Source organism: Artemia franciscana, chromosome 1 (assembly GCF_032884065.1).
Source record: "Artemia franciscana chromosome 1, ASM3288406v1, whole genome shotgun sequence".
Lineage (NCBI taxonomy): Eukaryota > Metazoa > Arthropoda > Branchiopoda > Anostraca > Artemiidae > Artemia > Artemia franciscana.
The window spans coordinates 10,263,839-10,283,739 of NC_088863.1; the positions used below are offsets into that span (position 1 = coordinate 10,263,839).

The 19,901-nt window shown below is 32.7% G+C and overlaps 2 protein-coding genes across 6 annotated transcripts in view; both read right to left on the reverse strand.

The window, feature by feature from the left end:
• Positions 1–19,847, reverse strand: part of LOC136025473 (signal peptidase complex subunit 1-like) — a 48,540-nt gene extending 28,693 nt beyond the window's left edge. Inside the window, exons 1-3 of one of the 2 annotated variants that reach the window (XM_065701512.1) lie at positions 19,707–19,799; positions 3,388–3,447; positions 1,772–1,858 (exon numbers count right to left, since the gene is read on the reverse strand). In XM_065701512.1, coding sequence (XP_065557584.1) covers positions 1,772–1,858; positions 3,388–3,447; positions 19,707–19,730 — 171 coding nt within the window. In that variant the 5' untranslated portion in view covers positions 19,731–19,799. Of the gene's footprint in view, positions 1–1,771; positions 1,859–3,387; positions 3,448–19,706 lie in introns of both variants that reach the window. The other variant, XM_065701507.1, reaches the window with a different exon arrangement.
• LOC136025399 (uncharacterized) overlaps positions 1–19,901 on the reverse strand; it is a 597,112-nt gene that overhangs the window by 299,507 nt on the left and 277,704 nt on the right. The gene's annotated exons all lie outside the window — the stretch shown is intronic.

Consider the following 19,901-nt stretch of genomic DNA (forward strand, 5'->3'; position numbering starts at 1 on the left):
ACCCAGCTCTAAATGGGTACCTGGAGAAATTTGGGGAAGGTAAACAGGAAGGGTGTGCGAAAGCACAGGATGGCTGGCCCCAAGCCCCCCATTGCACTTCCTGGCTGAAGGGAGATCAGCACCACCGGTAGGGACTGTAAAGTCTAATGCCGTATCCTTTACCTTTACCTTAAGACATGTACCCAGTCCATATTGATACGACCTCCTTTCGACTTACTTTAATATAACCTAGTAAACAGCACAGCATTTGTGCAGGATTCTGCTTAATGGATATATCCTTACTGATCCACATTAATAATTTTTAATAACTAAATGATGATTAACATAAATAAAACTACAGTAAAGTTGTAATACAGCGACAAAAATAAAGCGTAAAACTAAAGTGTTGAAATTGTTTTACATTAATTAGTTTTAAAAGAAAGTTTTTAATAAAAGAAGTTTTTGAAAAAAAAAAATCAGAGCCATGATAAGACTTAAGACGACCAAGATAAGGTCCTGTAATAATTAAAACAAAAACGAACACAAAAAAGTAATAATGGAATAAAATAAATATGATAATAACTAGTTATTAGCAACCTAATTAATAACTAAATATTTTTTCAGCCATATTAGGCTACCCTTTTCCTACCTTACAATTGGATTATTCAATTCAATTTTTAAAATAAAAGTTGATAGGGAAATTTTTCTCAGAACTGGTACAATTTCCCCACTTCTACTTCTAGGAAAATCCCCAGTGATCCTGACTTCAATTAATGGCTCAAACACAAGACATTAGATATTGTCTTATTTATATTACGTTAATTATTTAGTTAGTTAATGTCTTAGTTAATTAGATACTGTCTTAGTTACATTAAGATACTCGTTACCCTCTCCTCTCTGTTAATACTTCTAATGATTACACTCTCTCAATTTCCCTAGTATTTTACCCTCAATTGTTGAAGCAAAAATTCAAAACATTAAAAAGTGCAGCACTCGTTCGCTTGACATCCCAATTGTACTAATTAAAGCCTTGGCAGACATTCTTTCAGGCCCTTTGTCCGTACTTTTTCTTCATAGAGCAAATCTAGTCACCCTTAAGAAAAGAAGAGCACAAATTTCCTTGTGTTTTGCCCACAATGCCATGCATAACCCTTATACTACTTATCTTTTCCCTAGTGAACATTCCCCCCCCCCCCGAACTCGTCCCCCTTCTGTTTCAAGAAAACTCCCCCTTCTTGCCCCAATAAGAGTTTCCACTGAAAGATATAGAAGAACCTTCATCCTTCACATAGTCAAAATTTTAAGTCAATAACCCCCCCCCCCCCCCCACCTCTCAGTCCACCTTTATCTTATAGTGTTAATGTTTATTTTGCAATTGCGTACTTTGTAATTGTTGCTAGCTAGATTTTTGTTTAAATTTTTTTCCCTGTTTTAATTTGACGAGTTTTATGATTTTATGACATTGATCATTTCTTATATTTTTGCAATTTTTTTTTTTTTTTTACTGACACTAAAGCGCGAATTTGGCCCTTTTGGGCTTGTGATAGCCGCTTTGTTGAAATAAAATCTTATCGCTTATCTTATCTTTACCTAATGTACTAACGAACAATTACAAGATAGCCTATAATTTTATTCCTTAAACGAAAGTTGATAGTGATAGCATTTTTAAAAACGGCAAATGTCTAAAATTCTGGTTTAAGAAAAATCCCAAGTAATACTGATTATAATTATTTATTTTAGCACTAAATAATGTCTCAATAATATTAAGCTACAAGTTATCTAACATGCTTACCAACAATGCTAAGACATATCCAGCACCTCCAATATAAACCGTCATTGAATACTTTTGAACCATATACCCATAGATCCATCCAACTGCCTGTAAGAGGTGAAAAAAATGTAAATCAAGACAAAAAAAACTTGACACGGATTTTCTTGCCCATTTTTTAAATGAGAATGCAAAAGTGTCTTTCAAAATCTTTTTTTCCTAATCAATTAGGAGAAAGGCACAACAAAAGACTTAAGAAAATACCCCAAGCAGAGGCTGTGCTTTTGGCCCTTGGAGGTTGTTACATCCCTCACTCTTGATTCAGCTATCAAAAGCAACTGTTTACTTCGAAATTACATGAAAAACTACAGATTTTGGAAATTTTTTAATTAGTTTTTTTTTTCTCGAATAGTTTCGAACAGTATTATCAAGTGATATTCTGCCATTAGTACCTATTATTTTCTTTCAAACCCTAATCAAACACTCGCGGCTCAAAATAACACAAAAGTGTAAACAAAAAATACAACAATATTAAATAATATCCTTCATGGCAAAATAAAACATAAAATGATAGGCAAAGACAAAATACTTATAAAGAAGTAACAATCTTTATGTAAAAAATCAAGTAGTCAAATAATTATCATGAGTAAAATGACTATAAAAGCAAAAACAAAAATGAATATTTTGTAAAAAACAATTAATAAGCATAGATGAAAAAAGCGAAATTTTGATCCAAGTAGAGCTGTTTCTTTAAAATGAAATTTATACTAAAAAATAACAAGGAAGAGGCACCTAACTTCAGTAGCAAATTCAACTAAGTTACGCAGGATATAAATCATTGCATCTAATTTACCAACCATAAACATTGGTGGACTTCTGGAATCCCTTCAGGGCTTCTGAAAGACATTTGCATAGGAGATCTTCCAAAATATTTCAATAATTAAAGTGCTTTTTCATGTGTGCAAAAGCCATCTCAGAAAAAAAAAATAAGTTTAAAGAAGCAGAAGATGAATTAGCCAAGACCTTTTTTTAAGATGTTTTAAACATAAAACATCCAGCTTATAAGGATGGTTTATGGCTGCCCTATCATAGAGAATAATTAGCATGATTTTCGATTTTCTACCAGTATAGCTGTGAATAACATAACATTGATGAATTTCTTAACTGAAATGCAATTCGTCCAAAAAAGAGACTCGAAAAAGAGACTTTCTCTTTTAGGTAACTTTCTAGTAGCCCAGCCTGCCATAGGCTCTGCCATAAACATTTTCGCATGCTGACCAATGGTCTGCATACCACAGCACTGATTTCGTGATTCTGTACCTCTAGCCAGGAGTGCAATGCATGTTTGGGGGCAAATCGTCTGATACTTCAAATGTGGCTGAAGTATCAGACGATGGCTGAAGACGATGTGGCTGAAGTATCTGTATGGCTGAGCATACAGAGTCACAACACTGATCCCCATTGCAAACCAAATAATCAGCAATACCAGGAATCAAATCCCTGCCCTTATGGACATAGACCATATGGCTAGACAAAGTGTCTGTGCAAAATTTAATCGAAAACACAAAAATTTATACTGGCAGGATTGCATCCATTGGGGCAGAGACACTTAAATAGCAACATGTATATAAAATACTTACAGCAAAAAGAACTATGATAACTTGAGACAATCTCTCTGCTGTTTTCTGTCCAATGAAATCCTGAAATACAAGAAATCTCAAAGAAAGATCAATACCCAACATCAATTCACTTTACAACAAATAAAAAATAGGACTCCACTCTATAACAGTTTTTAGCCTAAACATCAAGCCCTCTGGAAGGAGGGGTATTTATTAAATCTAATCTAGAGGTAGAAACTGTTTCTTATTGGCTCTAGCATGCAGATATCCTCCCAGAGACCTATGCTTAAAGTTGAGGTGGAACATTTCTGATTATTTGGCATTTGCTGATGCTTACCACAATATAATGGTCCTTGAGGATCACAAGCTGCAAAAAAGGGTGTCATTTTGAATGGGCAATGTCATTTTGCATATACAATTTTAAGCTGTTCAAAATATGGCAGCAGCAGCTGGCATGAGGCATATAACATTATGCTTAAAATTTTTTTTCCTCTTACCCTTTTAGAGGAAAAGGTAAGCTTTTCCATTAAAAAGGTAAGAGGAAAAGGCAAGTTCACCTGTCCAAATCATGATAACAAATGTTGTTCTTAGTTTGTCACTCATGACTGGGACTGGCTCTCAAAGACACCAATAACTGTAAAAACAACCACTTTTCTCAAGAGATACATCAATAAGAACACCAGAAGAAGTGCTGGAAGCTCAAGTAAGAATACCCAATCAAACTTACCAATTGTTGGCAAGTGGTAATTCTAGTGACTTGTCTGTTTGTGAAACTCATTTTAAAGACACTTGAGTGGAGGAGAGGTATGCTATGCCTCTGTTTCTCTAAAAATGCAACAATAAACCCTTGCAGGGAACACAATTTTCTGAAGACACACAATACCAAGACCCTCCCCTCCTTGAGCTGCTTTCCAGCCTGTTCCTACCGTCCTATCTTGTCTCCTGTTTGCTGCTATAGCTCCAAATTTGAAAAAAAAACTTTTATACTCTATATTCTAGAAAAAAATCCAACTAGTTTTCATCTTCTTATTAACTGGTATAGGCACTGCCCATGTTGAATTTATTCACTGTTTTTTTTTCTTTTAATATTGATATTTACTTTTTATTTGTTTTGTTTAGTTTAAATTGATTTGTCTTTTTAACATTGAATGACAAAATCTCAGTCTAATGACAAATGAATGGATTTTCATTCTGACAATTTTTTTTTGGCATTCTTTTGTGATCCCAAAATTCGAATTTGGCCCTTTGAGGCTTGTGACAGAATTAAAAAAAAAAAAAAAAACACACGTCTTACCTTTGTCTTATCATTAACCAGACAACTCCCAATCGACCTTGGTTAACTTTGAGGAATAAATTAATCTTTTTAATCTCAACCATTCTTAGATTGTAGGATGCCATAATATCTAGAACAAGTTGAGTCTCAGATGGTTCTATAGTGAACCCAATATCACCAAGATCAGACAACACTGTACAAACAGCTTCCTGTAGAGATTATATATTATCACTGATCAAAAGTAGGTCATCTGCACAGGACAGATGACTGGTATCAATACCCTATTCTATCAAAAACTCCTGAATCAGTTTTGTTGAAGAATGCAATGCATTACTAAATATTATAGGGATGATGACTGAACCCTGTTTAACACCTCTACATATCTCTATTGGTTCAGAAAGCTGTCCTCCAGACTGGACTGATACTTGGGACTTTCCATACCACTGACACAAACATTTACAGACAAACAAATCGACCCCTCCCCAGAGTAGTGACAGGACTGTTTGCAAATGTAGGATAGAATCAAACGCCTTAGATATATATATATATATATATATATATATATATATATATATATATATATATATATATATATATATATATATATATATATATATATATATATATATATATATATATATATATATCTATATATATATAAAAATAAGTTGTCTGTGTGTGGATCTGTGGATGGATCAGGTGACGTCACCTGAAAAAACTGGAACAGGTGACGTCAAAACTGAAAAAACTAAAAAAAGGCAAAAACTACAAAAAAAACTAAAAACTAATAAAAAAAATAAAAAAGCTAAAAAACTAAAAAAACTAAAAAAAGGCAAAAACTACAAAAAAAACTAAAAACTAATAAAAAAGCTAAAAAACTAAAAAAAGGCAAAAACCACAAAAAAACTAAAAACTAATAAAAAAACTAAAAAAGCTAAAAAAAACTAAAAAAAGGTAAAAAACTAAAAACTAAAAAAAACTAAAAAAAAGGAAAAAACTGAAAAATAAGCTAAAATAAAGGTAAAAACCAATAAAAAACTAAAAAAAAACTGAAAAAACTAAAAAAAAGGCAAAAACTACAAAAAAAACTAAAAACTAATAAAAAAAGTAAAAAAGCTAAAAAACTAAAAAAACTAAAAAAAGGTAAAAAACTAAAAAAATAAAAAATAAAAAAAAAATAAAAAAAAGGAAAAAACTGAAAAATAAGCTAAAATAAAGGTAAAAACCAATAAAAAACTAAAAAGAAAAAAAGGAAAAAACTAAAAAAAATTTTCATCTAAAAAACTAAAAAAAACTAAAAAAGGTAAAAACTAAAAGAACTAAAAAAGAAAAAAATAAATGACGACACTCAAAGAGAAAGCGACCAGGACAAAAGGAATGTTCGATTAGCAATAAACAAAGCACCGGGACACAGGGAGTATAAATGAAAAAAGCTAAAAAACTAAAAAAACTAAAAAAAGGCAAAAACTACAAAAAAAACTAAAAACTAATAAAAAAAATAAAAAAGCTAAAAAACTAAAAAAACTAAAAAAAGGTAAAAAACTAAAAACTAAAAAAAAACTAAAAAAAAGGAAAAAACTGAAAAATAAGCTAAAATAAAGGTAAAAACCAATAAAAAACTAAAAAAAAAAAACTGAAAAAACTAAAAAAAGGCAAAAACTACAAAAAAAACTAAAAACTAATAAAAAAAAGTAAAAAAGCTAAAAAACTAAAAAAACTAAAAAAACTAAAAAAAGGTAAAAAACTAAAAAAACTAAAAAATAAAAAAAAATAAAAAACACCGGGACACAGGGAGTATAAATGAAAAAAGCTAAAAAACTAAAAAAACTAAAAAAAGGCAAAAACTACAAAAAAACTAAAAACTAATAAAAAAAATAAAAAAGCTAAAAAACTAAAAAAACTAAAAAAACTAAAAAAAGGTAAAAAACTAAAAGAACTAAAAACTAAAAAAAACTAAAAAAAAGGAAAAAACTGAAAAATAAGCTAAAATAAAGGTAAAAACCAATAAAAAACTAAAAAAAAACTGAAAAAACTAAAAAAAGGCAAAAACTACAAAAAAAACTAAAAACTAATAAAAAAAAGTAAAAAAGCTAAAAAACTAAAAAAACTAAAAAAACTAAAAAAAGGTAAAAAACTAAAAAAAATAAAAAATAAAAAAAAATAAAAAAAGGAAAAAACTGAAAAATAAGCTAAAATAAAGGTAAAAACCAATAAAAAACTAAAAAGAAAAAAAGGAAAAAACTAAAAAAAATTTTCATCTAAAAAACTAAAAAAAACTAAAAAAGGTAAAAACTAAAAGAACTAAAAAAGAAAAAAAATAAATGACGACACTCAAAGAGAAAGCGACCAGGACAAAAGGAATGTTCGATTAGCAATCAACAAAGCACCGGGACACAGGGAGTATAAATGACGACCAGAACATAAGTAAAAAAAAAACTAACAAAACTAAAAAGAAGGTAAAAACTACAAAAAAACTAAAAAGAAAAAAAAACTAAAAACTAATAAAAAAACTAAAAAATCTAAAAATCTAAATAAACTAAAAAAGAAAAAAAAAGGAAAAAAATAAAGGAGAAAAACAAAACTAAAAAACGAATGTATATACAGACCGGGACACCGGGATACAAATGACGACCGGGACACAGGGAATATAAATGACGACCGGGACACAGGGACACAACTACAACGGGGACACCGGGGGAAACAGGGGGATATAAATGACGACCGGGACACCGGGACAGGGAATGGTCGATTAGCAATCACCATCAACAAAGCTCAAGGGCAATCATTAGAATCATGAGGTATAGATCTGAATACAGATTGTTTTCCCATGGACCATTATATGTTGCATGTTCAAGAGTCGGTAAACCTGACAATCTATTTATATGCAAAGACAATGGGACAGCAAAGAATGTTGTATATTCGCAAGTTTTACGTAGTTAAAACCATATATATATATATATATATATATATATATATCTATATTCACAGGTGGGACATAGGGACACAACTACAATGGCGCGTAACTATTATGGCGCGTAACGACTTACGCGCGCGGGGGGGCTTGGGGGGGGGGGGGCGCGAAGCGCCCCCACCAACTAGGTGTTGGGGTGGCGCGAAGCGCCACCCCAACAGCTAGTATATATATATATATATATATATATATATATATATATATATATATATATATATATATATATATATATATATAAACAAGTTGTCTGTCTGTCAGGTGAAAGGGTGGAAACCCTGAAAGATCTATGGAATTTAAAAATTCAAGGACGTATACAACTACCTGCTGATTTCTGTAATTTAGTGACGTCCAAAAATGAATTGATTGAAAAAGTATTTCCGAATATTCTAAAAAATTATAAAAATAATAAGTGGCTAAGTGAAAGAGCGATTCTCGCACCCAAAAATATAGACGTCCACGAAATCAACAATATTGTTTTGACCAAGATTCGAGACCAGGCAGTCCTTTACAAGTCAGTCGACACAGTTTTGGAACCAAATGAAGCGGTTAATTATCCATCTGAATTTTTAAATTCCATAGATCCTTCAGGGTTTCCACCACACGTGCTACAACTAAAAATAGGCGTACCAATAATACTTTTAAGAAATATCAACCCACCAAAGCTTTGCAATGGCACGCGACTTGCCGTAAAAAAAAACAATGGAAAACCTAATAGAGGCCACAATCTTGACAGGGCCTTTTGAGGGTGAGGCTGTTCTTATTCCTCGCATTCCCATGATTCCAACGGATCTGCCTTTTCAATTTAAAAGATTGCAATTCCCAATTCGATTAGCATTTGCAATCACCATTAACAAAGCTCAAGGTCAATCATTAGAAAAATGTGGTATAGATCTTAATACTGATTGTTTTTCCCATTGACAATTGTATGTTGCATGTTCGAGGGTCGGTAAACCTGACAATCTATTTATATGCAGCGACAATTGGACAGCGAAGAATGTTGTATATTCGCAAGTTCTACGCAGTTAATTTGTATTGTATCTATCTATCTATCTATCTATATAAAAACGAGTTGTGTGTATGCATGTTTGTTTGTTTGTAAAAAGAGCGTTTGCATATGACGTCATTATTAGTACATACGGCTTTGTATATGCAGAGACAATGGGAAAGCCAAGAATGTTGTATATTCGCAATTTTTACGTAGTTTGAAACACATATATAAATCTATCTATATTCACAGGAGGGACACAGGAACACAACTACAATGGCGCGTAACGACTCACGCGCGCGGGGGGGGGCCCTGGGGGGGGGGGGGGGGGGGGGGGGTGCGAAGCGCCCCACCAACTAGGTGTTGGGGTGGCGCGAAGCGCCACTCCAACAGCTAGTAAATATATATATATATATATATATATATATATATATATATATATATATATATATATATATATATATATATATATATATATATATATATATAATATATATATATATATATACTGTGCAAACAAAAAATGTTTTCTTACGTTTTTCAACAATTGAAATAAACACCACATGAGCATTCTGAACATCAAGCCCTGAACAAAAACTAAACTGATTGTCCCCCACATCTGATCGCCCTGTCACTACCAGACACAGTATCTTTTCCAATAGCTCTGCCAGCACTGAACAAACAGTGATGGGTCTATGAGAAGCAGAATCTTTAGGGTCTTTTCCTTTCTTATGAATACAAGTGACAACACCCTGGCATAAACCTTGCAGAACATAATGCTTTAATACTATTGCCTGAAACAATATACTATGACTTATTAGCAATGTGACTTATCAGTTTTGAGGTAACATACTTCAGATGTTCCAGCTGGATACCATCTGCCCCAAGTGATTTTCCAAGAGGAAGAAGCAAAACAAAAGATTCAACGCAACATAGTGTAATGGTAATCCAACTACTATACTGGTTAGGACAATCGAAAAGGTACAACAGAGTCCCCTGAATATTACCTTCTAGTGGTGGAAGGTCAGTCACAAAAATTCAAGAAAACTGTTGAAGCCATATAATTCATTCCAAAACTATCAGGTGACGACAAAGCGGAATGGGTAAGTTTAGACACTTCACGCCACAACTGATGAGGATTGCTTTTTATATCAAATGATATCTCTTTTAATTGGCTTCTTTTCCAAGATTTCCCATCTTTTGATACTGGTTTTTACTGAACTTCATAATTTTGAAGACCCAACTTTATTATAAGGCAAGACTTAACAAGGAACTAAAGTGAACAATGTCTGCAGCAGAATTTTTTTTTACCACTTTATGACAAGAGAAAGTATTTGGGATATATCCTTCCTTCTATCCAATGAGTGGACATGGGAGGATGGCCTAGTTCATTCTTTTTTGGTTTTAGCATGGAATTAAATGGTCAGAGGGGGCAAATTTTTTTCTGGGATGGTATACAAGGGAGAAATGGGTGGATATTATATTGAGAGATAGAGCTTTATAGAGACTAAGAAAATGGGAAATTTTGTGGGAACAGGTATAATACTTAGGGTCTATTATCTGTAATCAATTATCTTTAATCAGTTTATAAATCAATTTGAGTTTAGGGGCCTATCTTTGTTTATACTTTTTATGCTGTTATATTTTTATATTGACCATGGCCCATAAAGGCTTTAAGTATAATTAAATATCACATTGTATCACAGGTTCAAAGCCTAGAGGAAGTATCAGAGAATTTTCAACAGACAGGGGAGAGGTCAAAAGACTAAGAAATAAGACAAAGAGGTCAAAAAACAAAGCACCACTTATCAAACTTATTTACTTTAGACTGACTTCCCTGGATAAAAATTTCTAAAACCTAAAAACAAATACTGATTTGGCGAAACACTATGCATAACTAGATGAATGACAGCATTAACCATTTGTCATCCTTTCTCTTAATGACAAATCCCTGATTGTGCACCAAGTTTCATAACTACTTTCTCTTTTAACTCTCTGCATAAAATTCAATTCCATTTTTGGAATGACCAGAACATCTTTACATATGATGCAGCTTATTTTTACTTATCTTGTATTTGTGGGGGATAGAAGGCGTAATTTATGTCGCTTGAAACACTAAGGATAAGTAATTGGGCTTTTTCGATAAGTAAACTTGGAATGCTTGAGAGCACTGCCATCTGCCATCTTGGCAAGGACAACACTGCCATAGTAGTAACACTGCATCAGATTTTTTCTAAGGGACAATTCTGGCTCGTGTTCCTATTTCTCCTGTATGCATGCTCTCAGTCGACGACGAGCCAATGTCCAACTTGAAGAGGCAGTGTAGACAAGTATCCCTGGGGGAAGGGGGTAAAAATCCCAACTTTCAACAGGGTGCAAAACCAGCATTAAATCAAACACCATTTAGGGAATATGTTAGCTGCAGTCCTTAAGTGCATTTTTATTTAGGACTTCTGAAGTTAAAATAGGCTTTCATAGAACTTTGAAGACTTAAAAGTATCAAAGAAGTAAAGATATGAGTTTGAAAATATCTTCCTGGGACCAATAGATTGACCCATGAAGCTATCAATTGTGTAGCATGACAAGTTAATGAAAGATGTTTTGTGGCAACAATATCTAAAGATTTAAAGTTTGGGCTGATTTAGAATTGGCAGTGAATTAATTTTATTTATAAATTTACGGTCATTGGGGTATATTTGTTTACTTTATATTTATTTCTTCTTTCATAAGAGTTCTTTAATGCACATATACAAAAGGCAATAAAATTCTACACTATAGGTTTTTAACTATATCATTTTGAAAAATCAATTTCTATATCTTCCCTCTTTAAAGTACATTGACCTTTGATGAATCTCAACAAACTTTGTGGTATGACAGTAAAACTGCCAAAAATAGATCTACACTACAAATAAGTGCAAACAATCGTTTTGAGCCTCACATTTTTTTTTAAATTCAAATTATGAGATTTTAAGAAATTTGCAAAAGTATGCCTTAAATAAAAATAAATTATGATGACTTAAAATTCTACTTATATCATTACAATTGCGTTTTCAAATTCTTGAGTCAAATGTAATTAAAACAAAACAAAAAACAAGCAATAAAATTTGTTACTGCCAAAGTTAAGACAAACTCTTCTATGGAACATTTTAAGAGACATGGATAGAGAAGGAGTAAATGTAGGATATGTGAGGTTATGATATAATTTAGGCCCTTGCTACGTTCCTGAAAGTTTCATTTACATATTTAAACTGCTATCCAGGATAGAAAAAGTCAATTTTACAAAATGTGGTTTTCTTGTACAATAGAATCATGTATTAGAATACCAAAGTGTTGAACTGAAATTCAACCCTAATGGCTGGGATCCGCTTTCCTATATTCTTCCAGATAATACAACTGGAGAGAGGATGGAGTTACTTATAGTGACTGAAAAAATAAGAAGCAAAATTCATCGCTTTTCAAAAACAATTATTAATCCCTCCCTAATAATTAGAGGCCTACCACCATAACATGCATTGCATGCAAAATGATACAGCCTACAATAAATAAGATAAATTTTTTAGCCACATTGGCCTGCCATAACATAAAGAAAGAAAACGATCAAAAATGGGGTATTAAGGCCGAATGAAAATACTGAAGAAAACACAGAAAGCAACTATTTTGAGAGAACAATCACCTCTCTTCTTCAGCGCAAACAAAATAATATGATCAAGGGAAAAATAAAAACCAAAAAACAAACACGGAAAGTACAACAAAACAAATGAAAAAAAACACCAAAAAATTAAATAAAAGACCAATAATTAAAAGAATTAAAATCAAATACCTAACAACAATAAAGTGAGTTATTCACCAATATCCGTCATTTGCAAAAAATCCAAACAAATATGAAGTGCCATCAACAGATACTAACAAACAACTGAGAAATAAAAGAAAAATTCATTCACTCAAACAAATGAAGCAGCAATTGAAAAAATTGGAGAAACAGGTTACCTGATTTCTGATTTTAAGCATTGCATTTCTTGTGGATACGCTTTGAGATCTAAGGGGTTCATGACGTATTTGATTATGTGGTTGGAAGTGGTTCAACGTTTACTTTAGGGATTACTAAAGTCTCACCTTTTCTTTTGAGAAAATCAAAATGTGACTCATTTATTCTTAAATCACCTGAATCTCTGTTCAAACCTAGACCTAAATGTTGGTGTTTAGAAATTTTAACAACTTCTCTGTAATGCTGGACAATACCTTTGCCATGCAAAATTAGGCTAGCTTGATTATATAAAACAGTATGGTCTCAATTATAAAATATGTGTTTTGAGAGGGCAAAGTTAAAACTTTCTGGTTTTTCCTGCTTTTTAAGGGTGTTATTAGTTGAGGTAGAGTGCCGAGTTAATCTATCCGTAATTTGTTGATCAGTTCTTCTGATGTACCAAAGACCACAAGAGCAAGGAATTCTGTATACACCAGAATTTTTACCTATTGGGATAGGGTCTTTACCTTGGTAGGTTTGGGAACAATTAGTTTTTCTGGGTCTATAGTAGGTGAAAATATTATTTTTCTTTATATTTTTGGAAATGTGGTCTGAAACTTCTTTGACAAAGGGGGGGGGGCAAGATAAACTCAATTTTCCCTTGATTTACGTTTACTGTGTGCTATCTAATAAATTTTAATATGTTTTGTAATTACAGAATTTATTAAAATAATTGGATAACCATTCCCAAATAAAATATCTCTAAGGTGGTCAAGTTCTGAATCCAGGAAACATGGAGAACAAACTTGCAATGCTCTGTCAACTAGATACCACCTTAAAGCAAAATAATATTTTCACTTACTATAGACCTAGAATCTTACTATAAACCACCCCACTGTAGCCACAAGATGCAGCCTCTTGACATCTCTGTGTTTGGTCCTCTTAAGCAGTAATACAAACATGCATGAAACAAGTTTATGCTCCAAAACCCTAACAGACGAATCTTGATCCATGGCATTAGTGCACTTGTTTGTGCTGCCTTCTCAATTGAGGATATCTTGAGCGTGTTTAAGGAAAAAGGGAACTGTCCCTTCAACTGGGATGTGTTTGGTGACCACTAGTTTTTATCTTCCTACATGTCAGACAGACTGGAACCCCGAGGAATCGCCCATCTCCTACTAGTTCAGATGGAGCTGCTGAACCTGTGATGAAATGATCAAACTCCTACCTGTCGACCAGCCACCTTTTAACTACCAAAATGGCCTCAAAGGCTGTCACACCAGAGGTTGTCAGATCACTCCCAAAAGCTGGACCAAGGTTAGAGAAACCTAGAGGATACAAAAAGCTCTGTTCGAAAATTCTCACTGACACACCAGAAAAAGAGCACCTTGAAGCAGAACATCAAATAAAAGAAGCTAAGAAGTCAAAGAAGAAAAGCAGAGCTGAAGAAACAGCAACAAGAGCCTTCAGACTGGAGATACTGATGATGTTGGTGAGACTTTTTTTAGGAATGGAAGGAATTGAGGAAGGCAATTTCGTTCTTGTCAAAGTAGTTGGCAAGAGGATAACGTCATATGTTGTTGCAAATGTCTTGGTGAAAGACAAGATTTAAGATGAGATTGAAGTGCTCTTTTGGAAGAGGATTTTTCCCTCTTACAAATTTCAAGAGACAACTGAAAAGGGAATTGTCAGTCTGGAGGACACTCTGATGAAACTGCTAAACCTTATCCTGTCTGGAAGAACGTCAAGGCAGGCGTCACTCCACACATCTGGAGTTGATTTTTCTGGTTTCAGTGTGTTATAAAGAGCCAATGTGGACATTTTACTTGGTTGATACATTATTACTTTATTTGTAAATATTTATTGATAAGTTTATAAGAAACATACAGTCAAAGATGATTACGAAAATGATGGTCCATCTTGCCATCCCCTTTGAATCAGACAGACCTTATGACCTTTCTTCCAAAATCTGCGCTTTCTCAGAAACCCTTTGGAGAAACAATTTGAAAAAATAGCAAGGTAATGGGGATGAATAAACAATCTGACAGAACAAATTTTGTTCTTGTATCCCAGAAACAAAAAAGGCAGAACAAATTTTGTTCTTGTATCCCAGAAACAAAAAAGGCAGCATTGGGAATAACCATTACTAGGTCTGTCTTACCTGTATCTCCCCTATCCGTCAATGGCAGTTCATATTTGTTTGGATTTATTGCAAATTACAGATATTGAATGAATAACTCATTTTATTGTAGTTAGGTATTTGATTTTAATACTTTCAATTTTTGGTCTTTTATTTAATTTTTTGGAGGTTTTTTTCATTAGTTTTGTTGTACTTTCCACGTTTGGTTTTTGCTTTTTCCTTGATCAAATTATTTTGTTTGCACTGAAGAAGAGAGGTGGTTGTTCTCTCAAAATGCATCATTTCTGGGTACCATTTTTGGTAAATATTTCATTGGTCATATTATTGACCTACAGATAAATTTAGCATACCACTAGATATCATTTTTTTAATATTTTTGGATATGAAAATGAGTTATAACATTGCTTCAAACTTTATGTTTTATTATAAATCCATTTTGCAAAAGTTGTATAATTCACAAACATTGATTTGTCAGATTAAGTTGATAAAAAAATTCAGAACATATCCATCCTGTTTTTTTCTTGTTCTGTTAGGCTGCTTTAAAACTGCTGTTTCTGTTGCCTATATGTCAAAAAATAGCTAAGTCAACAGCAGAAAAATGGAGAAACTGTCTTGAATGTCTTATTCAACTCAATTATGATAAATCAATGCCTTTGAATTATATAATTTCAAAAATTGGTTAAAAATCAAATAGTAAGTTTTTACCCAATTACTACTATTACCCAAAAACTAGAAACTTTTGCCATTTTCAAGGGTTCAAAAAAAGTTTTAACTTGAATTTACAAGACAAGCAATTATCATATTTGTAAAGAGCATAAAAAAGGCACTGAGTAGTATGTTTGATTTATTCATAAGTCAAAGTGAAATATTTGCCCCAATTTCTAATGAAATACAAGCTGTCAGTTTAAGGGGTTGAAATTAAATTTCCAAAGGAAGCAATTACATTTGTAAAGAGCATTAAAAGATGCATGCATTAGTGTATTCATCTTCTATCATCATAAGTAAAAGAAAATGCTTCATATTTATCAGCATTCACAAGGAAAAAATCTGAATCTTTTTTACAATAGAAGATTGAAATTTATATAAGAAAGCAATAAAAAACCAAGACTGAAAAAAAATCTACACTTACTGACAAACTTTTGCAAGGTTTGGCTCAAGCAGATGTTAAAATTTAAGATGTATATTTGTTTGGCTTAGTTAAGATACAATAATTTAATACAGTCAAGAAAAATGTGGCTAACTTGTAGGGCATTTAGTTCATAAAATGCCAAATGGAGACACAGCTTTATGCAAAATGTCCTAAATTTGTGAAAAGCTTCTCATGAATGACAGGTTTTCTGTAGTGTGTATTAGATTCTGCCTCTCTTGTACAGGCTTTCTTTATAGATCAAACAAATGAAAGAATGCTCTCTTTTATGATGGAACACAGTTGATAATCATTTTTAATCAAAGCTAAAGAACTATTTACAAAGTGACACCAAAATATTTAAAAACTGTTTAAGGAATTACTGATTAATAGTTTAGATTTCATATTGCTATAGTTTAAGCAGACTCAACAGGTTTTCTGCTTTCATTTCACTAGTTCATATCAATAAGTCCAAGTTTCAAGCAGATTTTTGAGGTTAGGACCCCTTTTTCAGGAGTCTGCATTTCTAGCAGTCTACACTGATTACATTTACTTTGGGACAGTTAAAAATTATATGATGGAATATTATTTGATTATATGATGAAAAATTATACGATGTGAAAGTTGTGCATTTTCATATTTACTAAATAAATTTGTATAGCCTAATGTACTATTTTTCTTTATCTATTTTTTAACATCTTCAAGATAACCCTCTTTTGGCAGTCTTTGAAAAAAGAGATCTTGGAGTTATTGTTGACTGTCAATTTAAGTTCAGCACCCATCCATAATCTGTATTGTCATCTGCCCTACAATCTCTTGGAATTATCACAAGAACTATCTCCAGCAGATGCCCAAGGGTGTTTAAGAAGCTCTACAAGGCACTAGTTTGCCCATACATAGAGGTTAGAATGTCCTGGCATCACTCTACTTCAAGAAGAGCAAGAAAATAATACAAAGAGTACAATGAAGAGCAACAAAAACGGTCACAGGCCTCAAACAAATGCTATGTAAAGAATGTTTACATCACTTAGAGTTTCCTACTCTCACATACCAGAGGACACATGGCAACATGAATACTGTCCACAAAATTATTTCCTAAAATATACTCCCAGTTTTGCTTGTCCCCCCCCCCCAGAATTTTCTGTGACAGGAGGGAATTTCAAGAAAATCTTCAAGAAATGCTCCTTGATCTGAGAAAGAAGCCATTTCTACAACCAGCAAGTGTTACAGAGGGGGTCTATTAGAAGCAATGTTAAATCATTGCTTAAGGGTCTATTCGAAGCAATGTTAAATAAGTGAGGAATTAGGACTCAGGTGCACTGTTAAAAATGCCCAATATTTTTGGTGATAAAATCATCTTATTGGTGTGCAGGACTCCTTTATCTTATAGATTCCTTTGAGAACATTCCTAAAGACCATGGGAATTGTGCCTGGTGCCTGGATTCATAAACAAGGACAATTAATAAACAATAGTTTTAATTCAATATTTATATATAATTGTCTGTTAAGGTGTTTCAAAGTCCAAGACAGTATATAAACCAAGACCAATGTCTAATTGTCTTTCTTAAAACAAAACTGTCCTACACTATGTCTTGATTGACTCACCATAAGTTAAGACCATATTGCATCAACACCAAAATTCAACTCACTCAAAACTAAACTTTTCCTTACCACAAAAGCTTTTTGTTTGTGCATATATCCTGTTTTTCTGTGCAGTTTGACCTTTAATAAAAAGGGTATCATGCCTCTGCAATAGAACAGGTATTTTTTAATCTGAGGTAAAATTCTAGTCAACTGACTTCTTGCTATCTCAGAAAGGGTTTAGGTTAGGAAAATGAAACTTTCAGGGATGGGTCTACAGGCTAAAGTATGTCCTGGGAAGGTATTTTAAAGTACCTCCACTCCTTCTCCCTCTAGAGGGTCCTGAAATTTGCCTAAATGGCAGGTCTATACCTATTTAAATTTTTGACAAAACAACATTTTACCTTAATTTTCAGTTACCAGTAGCTTTTTCTCTGTCTTTAGTTCTGAAAATGCAATTCTTGTTACTTGAGTAGAATTTTGAGCCATATCAATGTTTTTTTTCAGAATTAGGAAATGTATTTGCATATCTTTAAAACCTTATAGAATGGAATTGAGCTAAGTTATGAAGCTGAAAACAATTTTGTTGTACTTCAATTAAGCAGAAGATCTATTTTGCAGGGTTTCATTTTTATAACACACATATTTTTAAAGGTCATCAAAGGTCAGGGCCCTCTAGAGGGAGAAGGAGTGGAGGTAGTTGCTTCAAAATACCTTCCTGGGACATACTTTAGTCTGTAGATTTATCCCTCGAAAGTTTCATTTTCCTAACCTTAACCCTTTCTGAGATAGCAAGAAGTCAATTAACTAGAATTTTACTGAATCTGATAATACACTATCTCTTAATGGAATTGACAAGGATTTCCTATTAGTTATTTTTTTATGGAGTGCACAACAAAGCTGGTTGACTTTTTATAAAAACTATTTTTCTTTATTGTATTTGTTGGCTAGTGTAAGACTGTTTTTCATCAATGTTGTAAGATCAACAAATGAATCAAAACAAATTTTAAAGCTTGAAGTAATGAACAAATTTTGTAGGGGGAGTTGTAGGGCTGTATGTCACACAAGTAACAAATATGTGGAATCAACTATCTGAAGGTATAATGGCTGCTGATTTGACAGGAGCATTCAAGCAAAATATTGCCATAGAAGGGGAACACCAAGAGTTCCTGCACAGCTAGGAAGCTGTCAAGTCCTTAACCCAAATGTAGAGAGCAACCTCATCAAACAATCTACAGAAGTCAACAGAGCATTACAAGGATGGAAAATCCTTAGATTTGCTCCAAGCTGTCATTTATGGTCAAATATTGAATATGTCTGTGATTTAGCTAGGATACTTTGTTCTAAGTTTAAGACCTTGTGTCTAAGATTGGGCAGTATATCCCAAGATTCAGCTCAAGCCTTAAATGAGGGTAGCCTTGGCTATAAACAAGACCTATCAGTATATTTGGTACAAGCCTAGGACTCTATTCAAATATAAGGAAACATACAACAAAAACAATTCTTACTTCATCATATGCAGAATAATTGGAGTTAAAACATTTTGCATGAGGAGAACCTTTATTTTCACTTTCTTTCATTGATATTGGCTACAATGTTAACAAAATTTCTGAAAAATAAGCAAGGATTTGACTATATTTTTCCATTTTCCATGATGTTCAATCTATATAATTAAACATCAACAGTGTATTCTAATTATATTTTCACATCAAAAATCAATAGACAAGCAGCAATAAGTTAGGTTAAATGGGGTTTTGTATTTGTTCATACACAATTTTCAAGATTTATGGAATATAGCCTATTAGGAAATATTTAGAAAAAACTAGAAATACAAGGAAAGAAGTGAAGATAAAGGTTCTCCAACTACAAAATGTGTTAACTCTGATTATTCTACATATTACAAAGTAGCCTAAGAATTTTTTTTAACATGTTTCCTTATGTTAAACTAGTTTTCCAGACTTATGCTATACATTTGACATAGCAAGTGTTGTACAGGTTTAGGCTTTGGTTTAAGAATTCAAGCTAGCCTAACCACATTTTTAAGCCTAGGCTACTAAGAAAATTTAAACAAATTCAATTGTGAAATGATGTAATATTTAGTTGACTTACTACAGATTTTCTAGTGGTTTTCAACCTGACTTCAGGGCATCTTTCTCAAACCTAGTCCCATGGGCTAGGGCAAGAGGTAGTCTTCCTCATGCTAAAGCTTATTAACGAAATTGTTCAGACCTATTCTGACACAGAAAAAAAAATAACCTTCCAAATACTATTTAATATATATATGCAAGTAGAATTTTTACCATTTCCCATCTTAAAAAGTCCATCTTTCAGATAGGCTATGTTGTTTATTTATGTGGCTGATTGTTCTGCTGATGTTGCTGATTGTTAAGCTGCGTTTTATTGGAGACAAGATTATTTTAGTTTGGGCTACCGTTCTTGTTTCACATAATTCCGTTTTGTTTGAGCCTTCGTTTTATTTCGGTTCGGTACTACCT